Below are 20,348 nucleotides of genomic sequence, written 5' to 3'. Positions count from 1 at the left end.
ATTTAACAGGAAAAATTTCACCACGAACACGTGGTAAAGACGTAAGTGAGGTTAATCTGTTTTGCTGGGACCATAATTACAACCAATAAAGATTTGCAGTTCAGGAACGGAGAAGTGGTCTAACATCTGCACATAACGCTTTGAATTAACTGTAACTGTGAGTTCTCTTTCATCTTGTCTTGTCTAAATGTGAAGGTCTCGTGTTGACATCGCAGCCCATACGGATACTTTCGGTTAATGTAGAGGTTTCTGATGTTTGTGTTTTAAATTGGTTGCAGTTAATTTTGCTTGTTGACTTGTTCATTAAGATGGAAATGCTCTTAATCCGGAAACAAGATGTTAATAAACGCTGCAAAAATGTTCTATCGCCTGTTTCACAAAGTCAAGCCTGTGACCAGCACCTTTAGGCTTAGCACCTACTTAATTTTGTGAGGGTGCAGCCACCAAACCCTGTATAAAATACGGAATAATGAGGATCTATGCACGTTAAAAGTAACAGCTTGCTTCCCAATAGACAAGCCATGCCTCGTCACGATCAGACCAAGTGAAACTGTCTACGTTTTCGTTGTTTAAGTGACGAACGAATATTCAAGAATTTTTCACGTGCTACAGTCGCTGAATTAGCGTTTTTGTGAAACTCACGCACGCCCAACGCACTGTCGGCTCCCGAGAAACACTTCATAGTGACTAAATTCCCAAGAGTCACGGTACCGATTGATATACCTCACGCGCCCTTCCCCAAATAGCTGCGTTCACGCAATAATCAGTTGTACTGTTTGACGCATATGTTGAACTTTTAGGTTTCAATTTGATATAAAAATACCTTCACCTTTTGAAGAAAGTTGAAATGGATTCGTCACAGACAGACCATGTAACACTGACTACGTTTTTGATCGTCCTAGAAGACCTTGGACTTCCGGACTTCGGTTTATCCAGTCTCTTCAAACTCCTCGATCCATTTGCCAATCAATCATTCGCTTAGTGCATCATTTTAGTGACGAATATTGCTGATTTTTTTTTCGTTCCATAGCGACTAAATTTTCAAGAGCCAGGCTACCACGAGCAATTACAGTCTTAAGTAAAAATTCACGACGCGCATGCATAAAGTGATTTTCATCGTAAATTGATCGGACCAAGGATGAACCAGTCTTTAATTTCCTCATAGAGCCACTACAAAAAAGTTTTGAATATAGGTTACGGTAATTGACATCAAATAAAAGTTTTTCGACAAATGAATACTTTTAAAATAGGAGCAAAATATTAGCCAATCAATTGAAAAAATTGTTATTTGTTCCATAAGTAACTTCTTGTGAACATTTTGTATTCTATTTGTAAATCCGCAATAATCTGGATGCATTTTCCAGCTCCAGAATATTCTGATTCAATTGTTGATTAAACCTTCCGAATTCAGTTATTTTAAACTAAAACATGAATAGTAAACAGAAATTATTACTTTCTACGAAAATGCGATTATTTCGTTATAACAGCCGTTAATGTAAAAGCTTGTTTTGCGTGCTGGCATAGCAGATACTAGTCAGGCTACGATTGCGCTTTTCCCAATAGCTGTGTTCAAAGAATAAGCAATATAAAGATGAATTTTTTTGACATAAAACCTCAAAACAATTCGTTCTAAAGCCAAATAACTTATTCTATAGTCTTACCTTTCAGTTGAATGGTTGAATAGAAATATTAGTTAAAAAATATACACTACTCAACATTTGAAAGGGATTAGAGTAATCTTATATTTTGCCTTTCTTAGAAAAAGGTTACAAATTTGAACCAAACCTTATGTTATGTTGCTTTATGGTCTTAGTTTTGATTCAGCTATTTCCACATTGTGAATACCACCTCGACGACGTTTAGAACTCGCCCACATGCATCAAATTACACAATAAATCATCGACAGTTTTAAGTTTACCTCAACGTTAAGTTACTCAACATTTGAATTGTATTAAGTTGCGCGTGAAATACTGTAGTTTTTGCAATAACTTTAAACGAAACTGTCAGAAGGAAGAAAATACACCACAGCTAACTAGGAAGTATGGGTTATTGAGGTAGCAAGGGGCAGAGAAACAAAGCATCTGGACCATTGAGGAATAAAGTTTTTGTTAAAATGTTTTGCTATCTTTAGATTTCACAGGTTGACCCTGTGAAAATTATGGATTATTAACCATTGGGCATGAACCGCCCCTGGCCTTCAGATAGTAGTGCAGAATTATCCCTTAAAAATTTATAATGTTCGAAGGTATATTTTAGAAAATATACTTAAATATAATTTCTGATTCCACAACTTTAAAGGCCTATAACTATAATTTCTTTTGTCACAGCCTCTAAACACTCCCGAATTTTTTACATCAAATCCCGGGACACTCTGTAGACAAAAACGAATTGTGTTCCATCAGGAAATTAGTCGAAATATAATGTGATCAATACAAATTAGTAAGATCTCATTTCTATAAATATATGCGTCTAGATTTCGAAATGAATATCGCTTCTATAGACTCCTATTAATTACGAGGCTAATAACATGAAAAAAAAACGAGCTTAATTTAATTAAAAACTGATTTATTTATCGGAGACATGTAATTCAATATCAATCACTACCTATAGATAAAAACGAAGATGTTGTTCTTAGTTTTTCTATGAATATATAATTCTAGACCTCGAAATAATATTGTTTTTATAGACTCTTATTAAATTTCAATTATTTTGTTATTCCAAGATATTACCGTATCTATGTATTGAAAAACTATTTTTGTAGTTACGTCTCGCGGCATTAAACGAGGCGTATACCGGTGACATCCATGGGGTAAGAGGTGCCGATTACGCTTGTTATCGCGAGGCTAGAAGAGCCGGTCTCCGGGGAACCTTCAGGGCCCTTCTATCTTCCAGAGTTCAGAACGTAGATTCCATAGTTAGACAAGCCGATCGCAAATTGCCGGTATGCAATCTTAGAGGAGAAGTGCTATTTAATTCATGGTGAGTATTCAATGAATAAATTTTATGGGAATAATTGAGATTTGAAAGACTGAATATACAGTCGTTGATTTTTTTTTCATCTATTTGGTAACAATTTTTGGGAATCTTATACTATGATAACATTTTATCGTAAAAATGTAATTATTGATTTGAAATACATATTTTTTCTAATCGGTCAGTATTGTGTTTTACTTGATAACATCATGAAAAAGATTTTTTCACGTCATTTGGCAACTCTATATCAAGCAATTTTAAGTGCCTTCAGTATATTCCTAATGGTTATGAATTGATTTAAGAAGGAAGCCGAATTACTCGTATGTCGTATTTTACTTTAATGCGACATATTTGGCAACAATTGTTATTTACGAGGGTGAATCAAATATAAACAAGACTTATTTTTTAAAATATTTATTTTGATTTTAAACGCACAAACAATCATAGTTTATTTTTCTACATAATCTCCTGATTTAGAAACACATTTTTCCCAGCGTATAGGTAATTTTTTAATTCCTTCCAGGTAAAAAGAGTCAGGTCGTGTTTGTAGCCAATTGCGCACATATGCTTCAACCTCATTATCGCTGTGGAATTTTTGCCCTCCCAAAGCTTCCTTGAGAGGACCAAAGACATGGAAGTCGCAGGGAGACAGGTCTGGACTGTATGGAGGGTGTTCCAGTGTCTCCCAACCTAGTTGCTCCAATTTTTGTACTGTCAGGGCTGCCGTATGGGGGCGAGCATTGTCATGGAGGAGAATCACTTTTCTCATTGGAAGGTGTCGTCTTTTGCGGCGATATGCAAGTCTTGCATATCGCAATTGCAATATCCGAAGTTGTTAGACGCCTGTCACCTTCAACAAGTTGACGATCACTGTCGATGTTGCCCGCTGTAATGCTGGTGCGGGGTCTGCGGTCATGGCTCTCATTTTCAACACGTTCACGGCCCTCCACGAACTGTTTAAGCCAAGCAAACACTCTAGCTCGCGACAGCGTCTTTTCCCCGAACTGTGCAGTCAATCTTCTCAAGATTTCGGCTGGTTTTACACCTTCTGCAGCTAAAAACTTTATAACAATACGTTGCGCAATAGAGGGAGGTACCTCCTGCTCGGACATCGTAACGATGGACACTGAGCGAGTCTATGATGATGAGTCACGTGCTTCCCCCACTCCTGACAAACCAACCTAACAGCCAATAACAGCGGAACGTTCTTCCATCACTATTGCGCGCGCAGGTTCAAAAGTTTCGTTTATATTTGATTCACCCTCGTAGTCCTCCAAATCTTCCTTTTCAGTATATCTAGTGTTTCTTTATTCAAATTAGATCAATAAATGATATCGATCTTTTTAGACTTTTCGAGTGCCAACTGACATTACACATTGTCAATTAAAAAATCAATAGTTTGTCCACGATATTCTCGTTTGCGAGGGTCTCGTCTCGTTTTGTCTCGCTTTCGAGACGAGTCTCTATTCTGGTAAGCAACAGCTATTACTATCGACCATTATTCCATGACACACATTACACCGGTGTACAACATTTTCGCCCACAGGTTATAAGTTATTTATTTTTATCGCTTTTATACCTAGAACTAAGAACTAGAACAAAAAACTTCTGAGTTTGTCTTCATGAGCATAAAATCAATGAAAGCACATAGCAAATCCACAAAGAGATAATTTATCAAAACATATAAAAAATGATCAGTTTTGAAATGGATCTAAGAAATTTAAAAATATTTGATCGGTAGAAGTTTCTTATATCAACACCCAAACATAGTCTCCCATCATGCCTTCAGTATACTCAGCTTGGTAACGTCTCTTAAATTCCACTATATCTCGATGGAAGCGTTCCTCTTGTTCTTCCAAATAAGCTCCCATATTATCTTTATTGTTTGCATTTTTAGATAAATTATACATCCCATGATAGAAAAACTCGTGATCATGTGAACGATCAGCTTTTCTCATTTTCTAGCTCTATGGTTTCCAAGAAAACCATGAACTACTGCTTTAAAACTGATCCAGGCTTTTTTGTCCCTATTATTGAGCAGCTCTACACAATTCATAATTTTTTCAAGTACCAACAAAAATTCTGTCTTTAATTTTCACCTCTGAGAGTTTTGGAAACAAACTTTTCAAAAATTTGAAAGCTTTAGACTTATGATTAAAAGCCTCTACAAATTGTTTAATTAGACCCAATTTAAAATGCAATGGTGGGTGGCATTAATATAATTTTCAGATCGACAATTGCTTCTCGTTTAACATTGTATTTTCCTACTTCGTGCTCAGAGATATTTGGCTTTCGCAAACGCTGCAGCGAACCACCATCTTGTGCACAGTCGTGCAACCATTCCGTAAGAAATCTGAACACCTATATCGAGAAAGGATCAGAGGAAAAATAGTTGCGAATAACATCCAAGACTGCGACGACGTCGAAATGGCATGGGCAAAGTTGAGAGCGAACAAACTGGAAGCAGCAGAGGAAGCGTTTGGAAGGAGAACCTTAAAGAACGGGAGAAGATCAAATACGTAACCCTAGTTCACAAAAGAAATTAATATGCTGGCTAAAGAAAAGAAAAAATCGTACTTACTGTATAGATCCAAAGCAGTGACATATAATGAGTATAAATCTGTAAGAAATAGATAGAGTCAACGAAAATAGTGAGCGGCATCATTTCTACCATCCCACGGGCATAGATAACAGGAGTGTTTAGTATAACCACCTTGCATTCCTGTCAAAGAACACACCATCTTGAAATCATCCATAACTTCTCACTTGTATTCCATATATTTAATTGCAGTTAATAGCATTTGAATACTGTCGAAATTTTCATTGAGATGTACGGAATGTGCTAATGAAATCGATGGAAATTTGTATTTGTAGTTGAATAGTTTTCAGACTTTTAGTTGAACTGTCAATAAAAAGACGCCATTCAGATGCATGACATGGAATACCGAATTCCTCATTTAGACCTTTCACATCCTGGCGAATACAGACGCCATCTTCCTTACTGAAGAAACAAGAAAATTCTTCATGGTGTTTTGTTTGACGGGAAATTCGAACATCAGATTTAATTAAATTCCATTGTTTTAACCGCGATGCTAGTAACTCTAGTTTTTGGAAGAATTAAGTCTCTTATTGAATCATTGAGATCTTGAGAGCTGATGAGGTGTGGTATTTTTTATTCAGATTCAGAATGTACGAATACAGATGAACTTCGTGATTGCGGGCTGCCTTGAGAGAGTAGTTGCTTTTCCAACAATAGCGGAGCAGGTACAGGATTCTGTATGTTGATTTTTGACTGGTACAACAAAACGAGTCAGCATCTCGTTTACAACTTCTTGTAGCCATTTTGCACAGATTGATGCAGTGGAAAAATGATATGAAAGACGTTATTTCTATACCAATAGCGCACGAAAACCGACATATTTTCAAATACTAATCATTTTTGTTTTTATAAATATGCTTATATAATCAGATTATATTGAGTAAAACCCATGCGAAAAAAAAAATTCTATCATCATTCTATGATTTGAGCGTGAATATGATCGGTATCTCATCGTCTTCGTGTGTGCTCCTACTGGCATCGACTCATTTGTTCACTTCAAAGAGTTTCTTGGGTATGAAAGGAGAACTATATCATCTATCATATCTTGTTTGATCTTAATACGAAGTAAGACTATGTTAACGTGCGTGTGTCTAGTTCTCTAGTTAATTCAAAAAGTATTTGTATTTGGTTTTAATTGACAAACAGTTGCCTGGTAAGAAAAACGTATAGGTGCCCAGTGGCGAATTAGAATTTGATGCCCTGGGCCCCATAAATTGAGGAAAATAAAAAATCGTTCAATAAGGAAAAAAACATACAAAAACAAACAAATTATTCACTTTTATTGGGATGCGCGAATGTGCACAGAAAAATATTATTTCTGTATTTGGAAATGCTTCCTTTAAATTCCTTTTCTTAAAAAATAGGTTAAGTTGCCTTCAAGAATTGCAGATCATCCGCAAGATCAAGTGGATACAATTCTCGTAGTTTCATGACGTCCATAGATTTATACATTTTTTCAAAAGCAGTAATTGTGTTTACTTCATTTTTTTTATCTTCTAAAACTATTTCTACACTAAAAACTTGCGGAATTGACTAATCTTCAAGCATTTTGTCACTTGCTATGTAATTTTCATTATCGTAAACTTGAGCTCTTATTTTCCCTCTAATAATTTCGCTGGAAACTTTTGATATCCGATATTCCGCTTCTTCTTTATTATTGTGTATTTGATTGTACCAATTTTTTGTTAAAATATCATGGTTGATCAGATATTTTGCTTCAATTGTCTGTAAACCTGTTATGCCATCAATTATGTTATGAATTTCGCGTCATTTTCCTGTTCGACTCTAAAATTCAGGATGGAGTCACTCAAAGTTGCAGTATTGATGTAGCAAATTTCTCTTCGCTGATTTTCATTTAATTTTTTTCAGAGGTGGACATAAAATTTCATTTTGCCTCTTCTTATGAATTTCAATATATTTGTTATTAATATATTTTTGGCGACAACTTGCATGGACATAAACGAATTTAGTTTGCAGGTGAGGCGAAAATTCATCATGTCGATCTCTAGAAACAAGTCTCAAAGTGGTTACTCCTCTACTTATTTTTATAATTTCATTCAAATCGGAGTTTTTTTCGAATGAATGAATTATTCATTTTCATAATTTTTTATTCTACTTGAATTGAACTATAATCATCTACCACTTATTCAATTTTTCAATATTCATTTCGGGTTTTTAATCAAATTACTCTATTACCACACCAAGTAATGAAAAATCTTGAGCAGATGTTCAACAGTAGGAAATCGTCTCCAATAAAACCTTACTATAGCAAATTTTCGTGAAATCACACAATTTCCACTTTTAAATAAACAACTATGAGGACACGTATCATTTATACCCGCCCAAGATCTCCCTTTATAAGCACAGATATCTCCTGATGTTTTTCTATACCCATATGAGTCAAATTCGACCATAAGCAACATATTCACACTTTCTAGATGACATTTTTTTATATAACAACAAAACCTTCTGAAAAATTAAGCATAGTTCCATTTGACGTATCATTTTTCGAAAATGTTGTTGGAATTGTAGATATGAATTATTTCTACTGGCAAATATTTTTACCTAAACACGAATCTATCTCAGAACTTCCATAATGTACTCAGACAAGTTTATCTTACTCTGATTTGTTCTCTTTTTCTCTTAACATTCCATATCCATCCAACTACTACATTTACAAACGGTTTAGACATAAAACAAAACCATGAAATTATCTACAAACAGTTTATTTTGTATGTAGCACGAAACGTTTTCCCGTTTAGCTTTTACTCTGGAAAACATACATAATTTTATTTTTAAATTTAAATGGAAAAATTTATTATTCCAAATCTTTTTATCTAAAATGGCTTGAAATGATATGACCTCAGAATTTAAAAATTTCTAATTAGGTTTTTCACGGTATCACATCTGGTTGAAATAAATTTTTCTGGAGGGTGCAAAAATATAGAACGTGACATTCTAAATAGTTCAAAGTAACTCTACTTAATTCAATGTAATAAAGGAGTTTATATACGAGGTTGGTTCAATGGAAGAGTGTCTTTTGCCAGCACTGTTCCTTACATGTTCTTGATGTCAACCGTCAAGACTTGTTCATCAATTTTATAATTAAAAAATCGAAGGAACATCTGGCAATGAGGGAATCTGCAAAAGAAGACGACCTGCTTGAAGAGGGACCAGTCTTGTCGATGATATGAATATTTTTCTCCAATTATAAGTGAAATATACAGTCCACTAATTTGTTTGAATAAACAACAGTTTGGGATATTTTTTCGCAAATTCCCCCGTTGCCAAATGGCCTTTTGAATTTTGAAGTTACCGAATGAATTTCGAGGATCATCATATTTTGTTTTACGATTTCTTTTGCAGCAATTTTCATTTAATCAACTTCTGAACCTTCAAAGGTCATTTTTAGCATATCGTCACGGTAGAAGTATCTAGCAAAAAATCTGCAGCTTCCATTCTTTTTCTAATTTCAGCATATCAAAGCTATTAATATTAGCTCTATAGTGAGTGGTATATGTTGGTACGTCTTGGTATAGAAAAAATATCAAGCAATGAAAACAGGTTATAATTAACTGTATAAAGAAATTACTAACTGAAATTCGTCATAATAATAAATTATTTCGTAGTAATCGATCTATATTCAGTGCTTCCTGTCCTGCCCTAATAACAGCTTGTTCGATGCTCTCCCATTCTTCAGTGAGCGCTGTTTTGAGGTCCAATTTAACGGCCGGTGTAGGATTTCTAGCAGGAACATACCAACTCGGTTTCTTCTTCTATTGAAATGTCCGTCCAAACCATTCAGGAACCTCCTCCAAAAGCCACATTTTGTTTCATGCAACACCTCGCAAATCTTTCTCTGGGTCTTCTGTAGACTCGTCCTCTTCTATTGATACCATGTAGGCACACTTTGTTTTCGTCTAAGTCCCATTGTTCGACAGTCCAATTAACGTGTTCTCTAACAAATCATAGACGAGCTACTCGGTAAGCTGGGGCTAGTTTGTTGGCTTTAAGTCTTTTTCTGACTTTCCATCTACTCACAGCCACTCTTCGGATTTCTCTGAGTTGGACTTGAACACCAGTAACGGTCCAATTTCTCAGGAATGTGCTGAGAATAAATCGGTCATTTTGTTCCGAAACCGTGTCTTCCATTAATCTTATAAGTGTCAGTTACCTAATTAGCACTATCGTTAACAAGCATTTAAAGGGTGGTTACCGATCATAACATATTGTTGAACTGTGAGAGCAAGAAACATAACATTATTTTCAATAATTATACCTATAAATTATACCATTAGCTTCAAGATTTTACTAAGAAAAATACAATTTTGTGCTCAGTTTTTTGCGATTGTAATTGTGCCGCCAAAATCTATTTTTTTGCTGAAATGTGTAGTTTGAACTGTTACCATTTACATTCACTCTAATGAAGAAGAAAAAATTATTTGGAATTTGAAAAGAAGGAATACTGAACGTAAAAACAAGCGCTTCGGTAACCAAATTATCTTCATACGAAAAACACTACAAGCAGGAAAACCACTTTGGTTTGGATGTTTCACTTTTACACTAATAAATTATACAATGAACTTTAAGGAATAGATTCCTTGTCCCTATTCAAACTATTCGTATATTTAACAATATTTTCCAATGCACAAAACAATCTATTGTCTCCAGAGATATCTGATACGCTCTATCCTTAAAAACTAATTTGTATGAAGTTTAAATGCGATAGTAATCATTTTTGGTAATTTTTAGGGCTGAAATCTTCAAAGGTGACGGAGGTGCATTTCCTCATCCTCCTAGAATATATTCGTTCAGCGGTAAGAACGTTTTGTCTGATTTTTCGTGGCCAGAAAAAGCAGTATGGCATGGAGCTCTTCTCAACGGAGAAAGAGCATTGGATACATCCTGTGACGCCTGGCATACTTCCTCGAAAGAAAAAGTTGGTTTGGCAGGAAGCCTAAAGGGTCCAAGACTTTTAGAACAAACACCGTACCCTTGCGATAAAAGACTAATATTGCTTTGTATTGAAGCGACGACTGAGCAGTTTGTGCAAAGGAAGAGGAGGGATGCTAATGAAAATAAGTAAGTTGTCGATGGAAAACAAATTCTCTTTGGGTAATACATAAGAGGATATATTGAAAAATTCTTAGTCTACTATAGAACCAAACAAAATTTCAATGTCAAAATATTTTATTACTCAACATATTCTCCTCTTAATTGGATACATTCATTACAGCGAACCTGCAACGTCTCTAGACCTTTCAAAAAAAAATGCTTCTTCAAAAACAAAACACCTTTGGATAGCTATCCGCGTCTTTTCTCTTCAATTTTTTCCCGAAGAGTGGTCAGTTATGTCGAATAGTAATCTCCAGTTATTGCTCTACCCTTATCCAAAAAATCAGTCATGATTACTCCATGACAATCCCAAAAAAACTGAAGCAGATTTTTTTTCAAATCGAGCACAGATCGACCGCGATGCTTCAACTCTTGCACGCTTTTGGTCAACATTCAAACATTTGGGGATCCATTTTGCAGTAATTTTTCTCATGTCCAAATTGACGTGACCTATATAATGAACGCGTTCGTATGAAATATTCAGTGCTTCAGATATCCGTTTTAGCCCAATTCGACGGTATGATAAAATCATGTCATGAGCTGCATCGATATTTTCGGGAACTGACCCAGAAACTGGCCTTTTCCGATCGGTATTTTTTTATGTGTCGATACCACAAATCTAGCTTCCGGGTTTCCGAATTCCTTAAGGGCCCCCGTCATTATTTAAGCCCCGGGCCTTATAAATCTTAATCCGGCCCTGAATACATCCTCGTAATACTGTTTCCTGGGATTTAACTAATGTCAGAAATAATTTCGATATAACTTTTAAAATCATGTTAGTGTTAAGGATGGTTGGAACATTGAGAAAATTGTCAATCTTAAGAATGTCGTGAGACTTCATTCATTTATTTTTGTTGCAAATCTATTTAAAGTAAGTGTGAAGTGAATTTTCTCAACTGTTTTAATGAAACACTGTCTCAATGTCATTCTTACAAATAGCGCAATATCAATTTTGCCAACTCTAGCCAAAAAAGAAAGAATAGAAATTTTAATGATGATAGGCTACGGCGATAGACTTTGAAGTGCTTTATTTAATAAAACGCAAAATTTAATTGAAGTGTTAGGTATACTCCAATGTTGCCAATAGAAGACAATTCTCCAAATGTTAGCTCTTTGTAGTAACGTTTATGAAGAACAGAAAACTGCATTCCATTCAAAGTTCCGCATGTTATGCGAATTGTTGATGGAGGCATAGTGACTTTGTTTCTAGATGCTCATGACAGAATCTGAAGTCTTCTAATAATCAAAATAGAACGATATTGTCAATATAACAAACGTTCTTCATATTTATTGACTACCGAGTGTGTCACGCTTACATATTGGGCGGGATAACCCATATAGATGGCGCTACTAATATTGAATCCATATGATTTTGCGTAAAGCAACTTTTGTGAGTTTGGAAATGAAATGGATAAGAAGGAATTTCATGTGTTAATAAGTGAATGATAAACAATAATTCGATGAGTCTAAGCAGTGTTTGGAGCTATTATATCGTAATGAAGTGGAATCCTCGTGCCAATTTGTGACAATGAATGAAAAGATGCTGTTTCATCAAGACGATGTACCATGCCACAAATCAATAGAAACGGTAGAAAAATTATATAGAATAGACGTTGAATTGCTTCCGCATCCACCTCATTCTCAGGATCTGGCCCCCCAGTAACTTTTTCCTATTCTTAGATTCCAAGTAAATTCTCGCTGGACAAAAATTTGGCACCGATGAATCCTATTTTTCGTCTAGAGACGAATAGTACTATAAAAATGGTATCGAAAATTTTATCGCCGCTATAATCGTTGTATCGCCTTCGAAGTCGGAATTTTTGATTAAACGCGCGAAAAATTTAATGTTATAAAAGTGGTTGCATTGGATGTTAAATATTGTCTGTTACGAAGCCTAGAGAACAGCACGGACCGTGTAACATCGCTTCATAGTGTACTTATAGCCGTGACCGAGAAGGATGTTCCAGTGTCTGTTGAGTAACGTAACATCATCCGTTTTTTTGTCAAAGATAATATAAAATCCGCGGAAATTCATCATTCATCATGAGTGCCTCTTCAAGACTCAAGTGTATGAATGATGTTTCACTTTCGGAAAAAAGCCAGAAGTGGTGGCAAACTTGCAACATGCGCGGCGCCCCAGAACAAATGTTATCGATGAGGGTATCAGCACTGTAGAAAAACTCATTTTGAGAGACCGACGAAATAGTGTACGCGATATGGCTGAAGAATTGTGCATCATCGTAAGTAGTATTGAGCAAAATTTTAGACAGATGGGTGTGAAGACTTCCAAATTTTTGAGCAGTAATTCACACACTGCACCGAATATTCACCAAAGATGATACTTGGGTACACCACTCCTAAGGCGCTGCAGTTAAGCGAAAGCTGTTTTTTCACCGGGAAGGTGGTGCGTACCGTATTTTGGGACATGAGAAAAGTAATTAGGGTTGATCTTCTCAATAAACAAGGAACTGTGAACGCGCAGTTTTCTAGTAACCTCCTAGAAAACACGATGAAACAAATCTGCAGATCTAATCGACGCGATATTCCATTCGATAGTGTAATTTTGCTGCAAGTCAACGCCAGGTCACTTGTAGCTTGGCTTACGATTGGAAGACACTCCCCAGAGTCCCGATTTGTCGCCATGCCACTTCTATTTATTTGGTTAATTGAAAGGTGCACTTGGCGAACTGCGATTCGAAAGTTATTGGTGACAAGCCGAGATATTTTTATGGAAAAGGCATCCTAAAGCTTCCGAGAAGGAGGTAAAAGTGAGTAGACTATGACGGGAACAATCTAGAGAAATTGTAAAGAATTTCTGTAACCGAATAATAAATAAATACCAAAATTATGATTTATATTTGAGCCAGCCTTATATAATCAAATTCTATATAAAATATAGGGCAATCTGTGGAGTTCTTTGTGATATAACATGAAAATAATAATTTATGAGATATATTTACAGAAAATTATTGTGTGCCTGTCAGGCCCGAAGCATTTGAAGCTGGGTTACAATTAAACAACAAACATATACCACTTCTGATCATAAAATTTATATATTTCAAAACTTTGTGGGGAAAGTTTCCAACAATATCTTTCTGTATTATCATATAATAGAAATTTTTTTAATATGATAAGTTGGCAAAGAAATAACTTCGGTTCTTTCTCACAGATGGGGTTACCGTTGTATGTATATAGCTCTTGCATCTAGTTCTGAACTTTTGAAATATTAAAAACTTAGCATTCTACATCCATAGGTGAAGTTAAATTTAGATAAAAAAATAATTTTCAAAAAATTCTATTCTAGTTCAGTGTGACAAGAATTAATTATAAATATAACCAATAATTTTCTATCATTTACACAGTTAATATCCTTTATGATTAAGTTGGAATTTCTGTAACCGCTAGTGATATTCATACTTAACACAATGTTTACACCACCACTACACCAACACTCACAATTAGACTGCATGACGCTCGTTTCGGTAACGAAGTTATCTTTTCTTTCTCTTTATCGTCTTCTAAGACTGAAGGTAAACTAAAATCCTTTATGATACCAATTTGTTGAATCAGGTAAGGTAGTAGCTATTCCTGTACTATTTGATGGTATTTGTGTTCATTTTTAATTTGGTATTTTGATCCAATTCAACTCTCCATTTTAGTTTTGAGGTAAATATTTCGTAATTCATTCTGAGGCATGTTCCAGATTTGATGTCTTTCTGAAGAAAGTCTCGGCTTATTCCTGAGACGTCCTCTAAAGATTTTAATTGAAATTTTTCCTTCACGCTCTTCAAATATATTTGAAGTTTTGAGATCACTTCTGGTGCAGCCATTGGGTATGTTGTCATGGCTTTAGGTGTATCTATACAGGACAGTCATCGAGAGATTGATTCTCGTGGGTGTTTAGACTACTATTTCATTTTGCTATTTCTTTCTATATATAAAAATTTCTGTATGTAGTGCATGCTTAAATGAACGCCTTTCTCAAAACTGGTTTGCTCGACTTTCTTAAAGATAAACTTCATCCTCATAAAACAACCGTTGAAAAAGTAAATAAAATTCTGAGAAACACAAGGTATACCTATATATTTCATCTCATGACATCGCTACCGAACTAACTTATTTTGTGGGTGGTTAAATCGAAAAGACTTCTGGGAAGAGGTGCCAGGTGTGCTGGATTCGTCCGGTTGCCTGAACGCCTACGAGCTAAAAACCCACTTTTCTACAAAAATTGTAACATTCCTCTTTGACTTGTAACTCAGCTGCTGCCAGTCCTTGTTTCCCTTTCATTTCTTGGCTGATTTGTTATCTCTTTCCCCTATTTCTTTTATTTTCATGATTTTGTTTATCATATTATGAACCAGTTTCGTTTCATTATTGTCTTTAACGGGATTAGCGTTGTTTTCATTTTTTTTTTTTCTATTAGTTCTCTAATTTTATTCCATTGACGAGACTGAAATAAGATGTGTTCTGGTGTGCTTCTTTTATTGCAATAGGTGCAGGTGTCTTCTGTCTTTCCAATTTTTTAATATATGTAGCAATAGATCCGTGCCCTGTCTAGAGCCTGTCTCACCTTTTATGATATTTTGTTAGTGCCATCTGATTTGTTTTGTTTTTTTTCTACATCTTATTTTTTTATTTGCGCCAGTGAGGACATGAATTGCCGCCGTTGATATAGTTCTATAACTGCTGACAACTCATAGAAGAGTTTTTCTCTATATTGTCTCCATTATTTTTTGATTTTTTTTTCTAGTTATATAAGTTAGTTATATACGACTCCGTAGATCAATCTTCTTTTCTTCCCTTCATGTCTCCAATGTTTCCATACTCCTCGTGAGTTAGCTTAGTACTTTTTCCATCCATATACTATTTTATTTCCTTGGAGCTTCCCTCTTCTCTAATCTCACTAAAACTGCCACATCATCCGCGTATCAGATTCTATTCCATATTCATGTTGGATATTATACTTATCCTTATGGTATCCCCAGCGACATGTTATATGTTGTTTTGCCTAGGACAAAGTGTCGATCCTGAAGCTACCTAACTAACTATCGACCATAAAACACTTTCTAATCATCTATGAAAGTCTGGATACCAAACGAAGATCGATACTGCTACTGCACATGAAATGACGTCGAAATTCTATTCTTGTGTGAAACTCTACTGAAACGAAATTAAATTAGAACATTTTTGAAAAAGCGAGTTCACAGGCGATGATGATGTTGAAAGACCACAGTAAGTTTTTCAACAATCGCGAAAAAGATTATTCTTAGTATTTGGTGGTGTTGAAAAGATATTATTCATCAATGTCTTCAATCACAACAACGCTATCTTTAGTGGCTTGTCAAGAGAAGTTTTGATGTATCATCGGATTATCATTTGCTCTAGTCTATAAGAAAATCTATCAACCTTAGTCGTTCTGCATTGAAGGTATTGTGGATTTTACCAAAAAGGTGACAAAAGGTAACCAAACTCATATTGATTAGCATTAAAATTTTATATCAATATATTTACTAAAAACGTGTAAAAAAACAAAATTACTTTCTCCCCAACCAATATTTACTTCAAAAATATAGTTAAATCTATTTTTTCCCTCATCATTATTTGAAATTTCGTTTTAAAAAACAGAAGACTCTCAAAATCTACTAGCGAAGTTTTATTAGGCTTCAAAGAGAGAACAAACAGTCAACAATGATTTCAGCCCGAGGTCACAATAAATATTATGCGAGGAAAATCTTTTTGTGAAATCTGCCTTGAAAAAAAATCTATTTCAAAGTTAATACACTTTTTGTCTGTTAAATAGTTGCTGCGTATAAGCAGCTGGAGGGTATTTAACCAATGCTGTATTTTTTCCGCTTTACGTAGAAACAACCCGTAGGTATATCATCGGCTATTTTATATTCAACGCCGTTAAGTGCTACTATATATAGTGAGGGAAAAGATAAACGCAAACCGGATCTATATTTATTTTATAGAGAAGGGTATGGAACTGAAAAATGTACTTTGTATTAATTATCAGTTTAGACAACAGAAAGACAACAGACGGTATAGCACTACTTTTTACGTGCTAATTTTTTTTACAAATATACAACCGTATAATACAGAACTGTAAATATAATATTACTCCTCAAGCCTTTTCGTGCGAGCAAATCTATTACCCTGTCATGTATAATTCGATTTTCTATTGTTAATGTTTTTAGTTTCGTCTGGCATAATCTACTCTCATAGATGATAATGAGTTTGAAATTTTCGAATCTTCGGGAGGCGATTTCTTAGTTAATAAGTAAATGTTGGAACGCATCGATTTTTGTTTTACAGAGACATATTTTTTCGATAAAGTTAGTGGCGTATTTAAAGATTTACCGCTTGTAAGCTATTAATCTTTTTTCGCCTCTACTGATCTTTGAAATATATCCCAGTTCGAAATTATTCAAATTACAAATTTATTTCAACCCGGGGATTCTCCGAAATTGTGCGCAGCGTTAGACACAGAACATAACCTAAAAAGAAATGCAAACTTAGTTGTTATTCCGTGGAAACAGCATGGCCGATTTTCGATGGCAGTGTACTCTATGGTAGGTGGTAGAACAAATCTATTTTCGCGGTTCATTTGAATTTATAACAAAGAATATCTACTCTATTCTATATTATTTATTTCCATCCAGTTCCGATTTCGCAGTTTCCTTAATTCACGGTACCCGGGGAGGTCCGAGAGTACGAGGATGGTCCCAGAAGTACCTGGCCTAGAGATGGCAGTAGTTGTTTGGAAAATACCAAAGTTTCAAGTTTGAAAACGCCATGTTGATTCGTAACCATCAATAGTGAACGTTTTCCGTGAATTTGTAAACATGGAAAAAATTGGTTATTGTTATTTAGTATAATACTTTTATTTGAAAGGCATCAACCAATATAAAATTGTACTAGATTCTACTCTTATTGAGGGTACTTCTTCGTTATCAACAGTAAAATATTTGGTACCAGAGGCCGTACGATGTGCTAAGACCAGCATCGCAGTCGTCGACCAAATGAAGTGATAACTTCAAACTACGGTACATCGAATATTAACTGAAAATTTGCACACGAGAAAGCTGCTCACAATGGAACAAAAACTGCGTTGTGAAGAAATAAAGTTGAATTTTCGCGACGTTTCATAACGATGGATAAAACCGATACAAAACAACAATCAAAGTAATGGACTCAAAATGGAAAACCGGCTCCAAAGAAGGCAAAAACCGTTCCATCTGCAGGCAAGGTCATTGCGCCTTTTTTTTGGGATGCATGTCGGATAATTTCCATCGACTATCTTGACGTAGAAAAAACTATCAACGGCGAGTATTATGCGCACTTATTGCAACGTTTGAGCGAAGAAATTAAGCAAAAACGGCCGCATTTGGCTAAGAAGAAAGTGTTGTTCTATCGAAACAATGCACCAACTCATACATCCGTTATTACATTAGCCAAAATTAATGCATTGAAGTTTTAATTGCTACCTTCTGCAACTTATTCACCAAATTTAACCCCCTCGGATTATTTTATGTTTCCATACTTGAACAAATAGTTTGGTGGTCAAAGATATTACAACAATGAAGAGCTGATGTCGGTAGTTAAAGACTATATTAATGAGCTTGACGATTTTATTATAAAAAGGATTACGTTGGAAAATAAATATATTTTTTTCCAAAATTTTTGTGTTTTCTGTGGACCTCATTCGTAATTTGCGTGCTCATAGATCTGCTACTAGATAGATAATTGATTCATAACCTCACAGAATGTCTGCATTCTGTGTCTAAGTCTAAGATGTCTTGCAGCAAGACATAATCATTATTGCAAGGTAGGCCAACCTTGAGGATTATTTCCCCAATTTTATTTTTTGTTTTTGGCCACTATATGAAAACGGTACATGTTATCGTATATTGCACCATAGATTCATTCATCCAGTTTATACTTTTTGGATTGTACTACCCTTGTTTCTCCGACTCAGGGCCGGATTAAGAGTTATAAGGTCCGGGGCCAAAATAATGACGGGGCCCCCTTAAGGAATTCGAAAACCCGGAAAAATTCACAAAATAATATCAATACGTTAGATTTGTGGTATCAACACCAAAAAATACAGAATGATTTCCAAATGATGGGGCCCTCTTGGACTGGGGCCCGGGACTATAGCCCCCCCAAGCCCCTAGCTTAATCCAGCCCTGCTCCGATTTTTCTACAATATTTTCATCGAGTATCTGGTGCCTTAAGATTTACTACTTGTTGTTTTCCAAAGATATTTAATATCTAACTCAAAGACTAATTTTAACCCCATGTTTTTAAGAGGATAATTAATATTTCTTATATTTTGAAAATAAAAAAGATATTAAAAGTTTATTTATAGTTCCACAAGAAAAAAATTCAAGTGGATTTTATTACTTCATAGGATCTCCATTTATTTACATGGGTAATAATAAAAAATTGCCTATATGTTAAAGTAACGATTTTTTTTATTTTTCCAGAGATGATCAGCTCAACGAAGAAGAATACTACAACCTACTGAATTCCATTCATTGAACGTCATATCTTACAGAAAATCGTTCCATCCATACTCATTAAATTCATATAGACTTTTTGTGTCACGTGTCGTAAGTGTGAGATCTACTACGTTGTTGTTAAAAATATTGTAAAAAGTATTTTAACTACAGTCACTTTACATTTTTTTGTGATTTTATTAATGTATTTACATAAGTGCTTCTAAGTTGTATATATATAGTACTTAGATTAATTTAATATTTTTTTATTATTAGAAATTGATGTGTAAGAAATATTGATATCAAAAAAAATTTGATCTAAATATAACAAACATCAAGAAAATCATCTTGTTCGCAATTTTCGATATGTTTTAATAATTATTTTTGTAACAATTATTATTAACATGTAAGAAGATTGACGAGTTACAATTTCCGTTTATTCATACAATATGAAACTAAATTTCATGAGTGCGTAATGGGCTTACAACTCTACGCCCATTCATAGCATGCTACATAAGAAAACGTGCCCTATTTTTAGAGAAATTGCATAATGGGCATCACTCTTTCAATCCTAAATATATCTCGTTAATGATGAAAGTTTTTATGTTTTTTAATTGACTAAATTTGTGTAAATAAACCAAATAAAGTCTTACGTAAATAAAAATTTGATTTTGAATTTAATTAAACCAAAACGCTGACAGTGGGATTTTTGACGTTTACGGACATGGGCGTAGAAAAAATACTTTCTCAATCTTCCCTGAGTCGGTGGTCTCATGAAAGGTTGAGCCAATGCGATGCGATGAGTATACTTTTGAGAGGAGAGATATTCTTTCTTCAATTAACTTAATTCGAAGCTCACAAGCAATAACATTTTTGGATACATATCATGAATTATTTGGGAGAGTTCTGAGAATGGCTATATTTGAGTTGGATATTGATGATTGTTTGAAACCGTTGGTGATATTCATACTGAACACACTGTTTACACCACCACTACACCAACACTCACAATTACACTGTCTGTCGCGCATTTCGATAACCAAATTATCGTCTCTGAAGACGATAACTTGGTTATCGAAACGCGTGTCATACAGCGTAATTGTGAGTGCTGGTGTGGTAGTAGTGTGAACAGTTTGTTCAGTATGAATATAACAAAAACT

The 20,348-nt window shown here is 34.8% G+C and overlaps 1 protein-coding gene across 5 annotated transcripts in view; it reads left to right on the top strand.

The window, feature by feature from the left end:
• Positions 1 to 19,978, top strand: part of LOC130446818 (collagen alpha-1(XVIII) chain) — a 656,494-nt gene extending 636,516 nt beyond the window's left edge. For all 5 annotated transcript variants that reach the window (XM_056783294.1, XM_056783298.1, XM_056783297.1 and 2 more), the window contains 3 exons: positions 2,762 to 2,979; positions 10,325 to 10,654; positions 19,177 to 19,978. In XM_056783294.1, the coding sequence (XP_056639272.1) occupies positions 2,762 to 2,979; positions 10,325 to 10,654; positions 19,177 to 19,231 (603 nt within the window). In that variant the 3' untranslated portion in view covers positions 19,232 to 19,978. The remainder of the gene's footprint in view (positions 1 to 2,761; positions 2,980 to 10,324; positions 10,655 to 19,176) is intronic.
• The last annotated feature ends 370 nt before the right edge of the window (positions 19,979 to 20,348 follow it).

Source organism: Diorhabda sublineata, chromosome 7 (assembly GCF_026230105.1).
Source record: "Diorhabda sublineata isolate icDioSubl1.1 chromosome 7, icDioSubl1.1, whole genome shotgun sequence".
NCBI classification, from domain to species: Eukaryota; Metazoa; Arthropoda; class Insecta; order Coleoptera; family Chrysomelidae; genus Diorhabda; species Diorhabda sublineata.
This window is presented reverse-complemented; position numbering and strand designations above follow the sequence as displayed.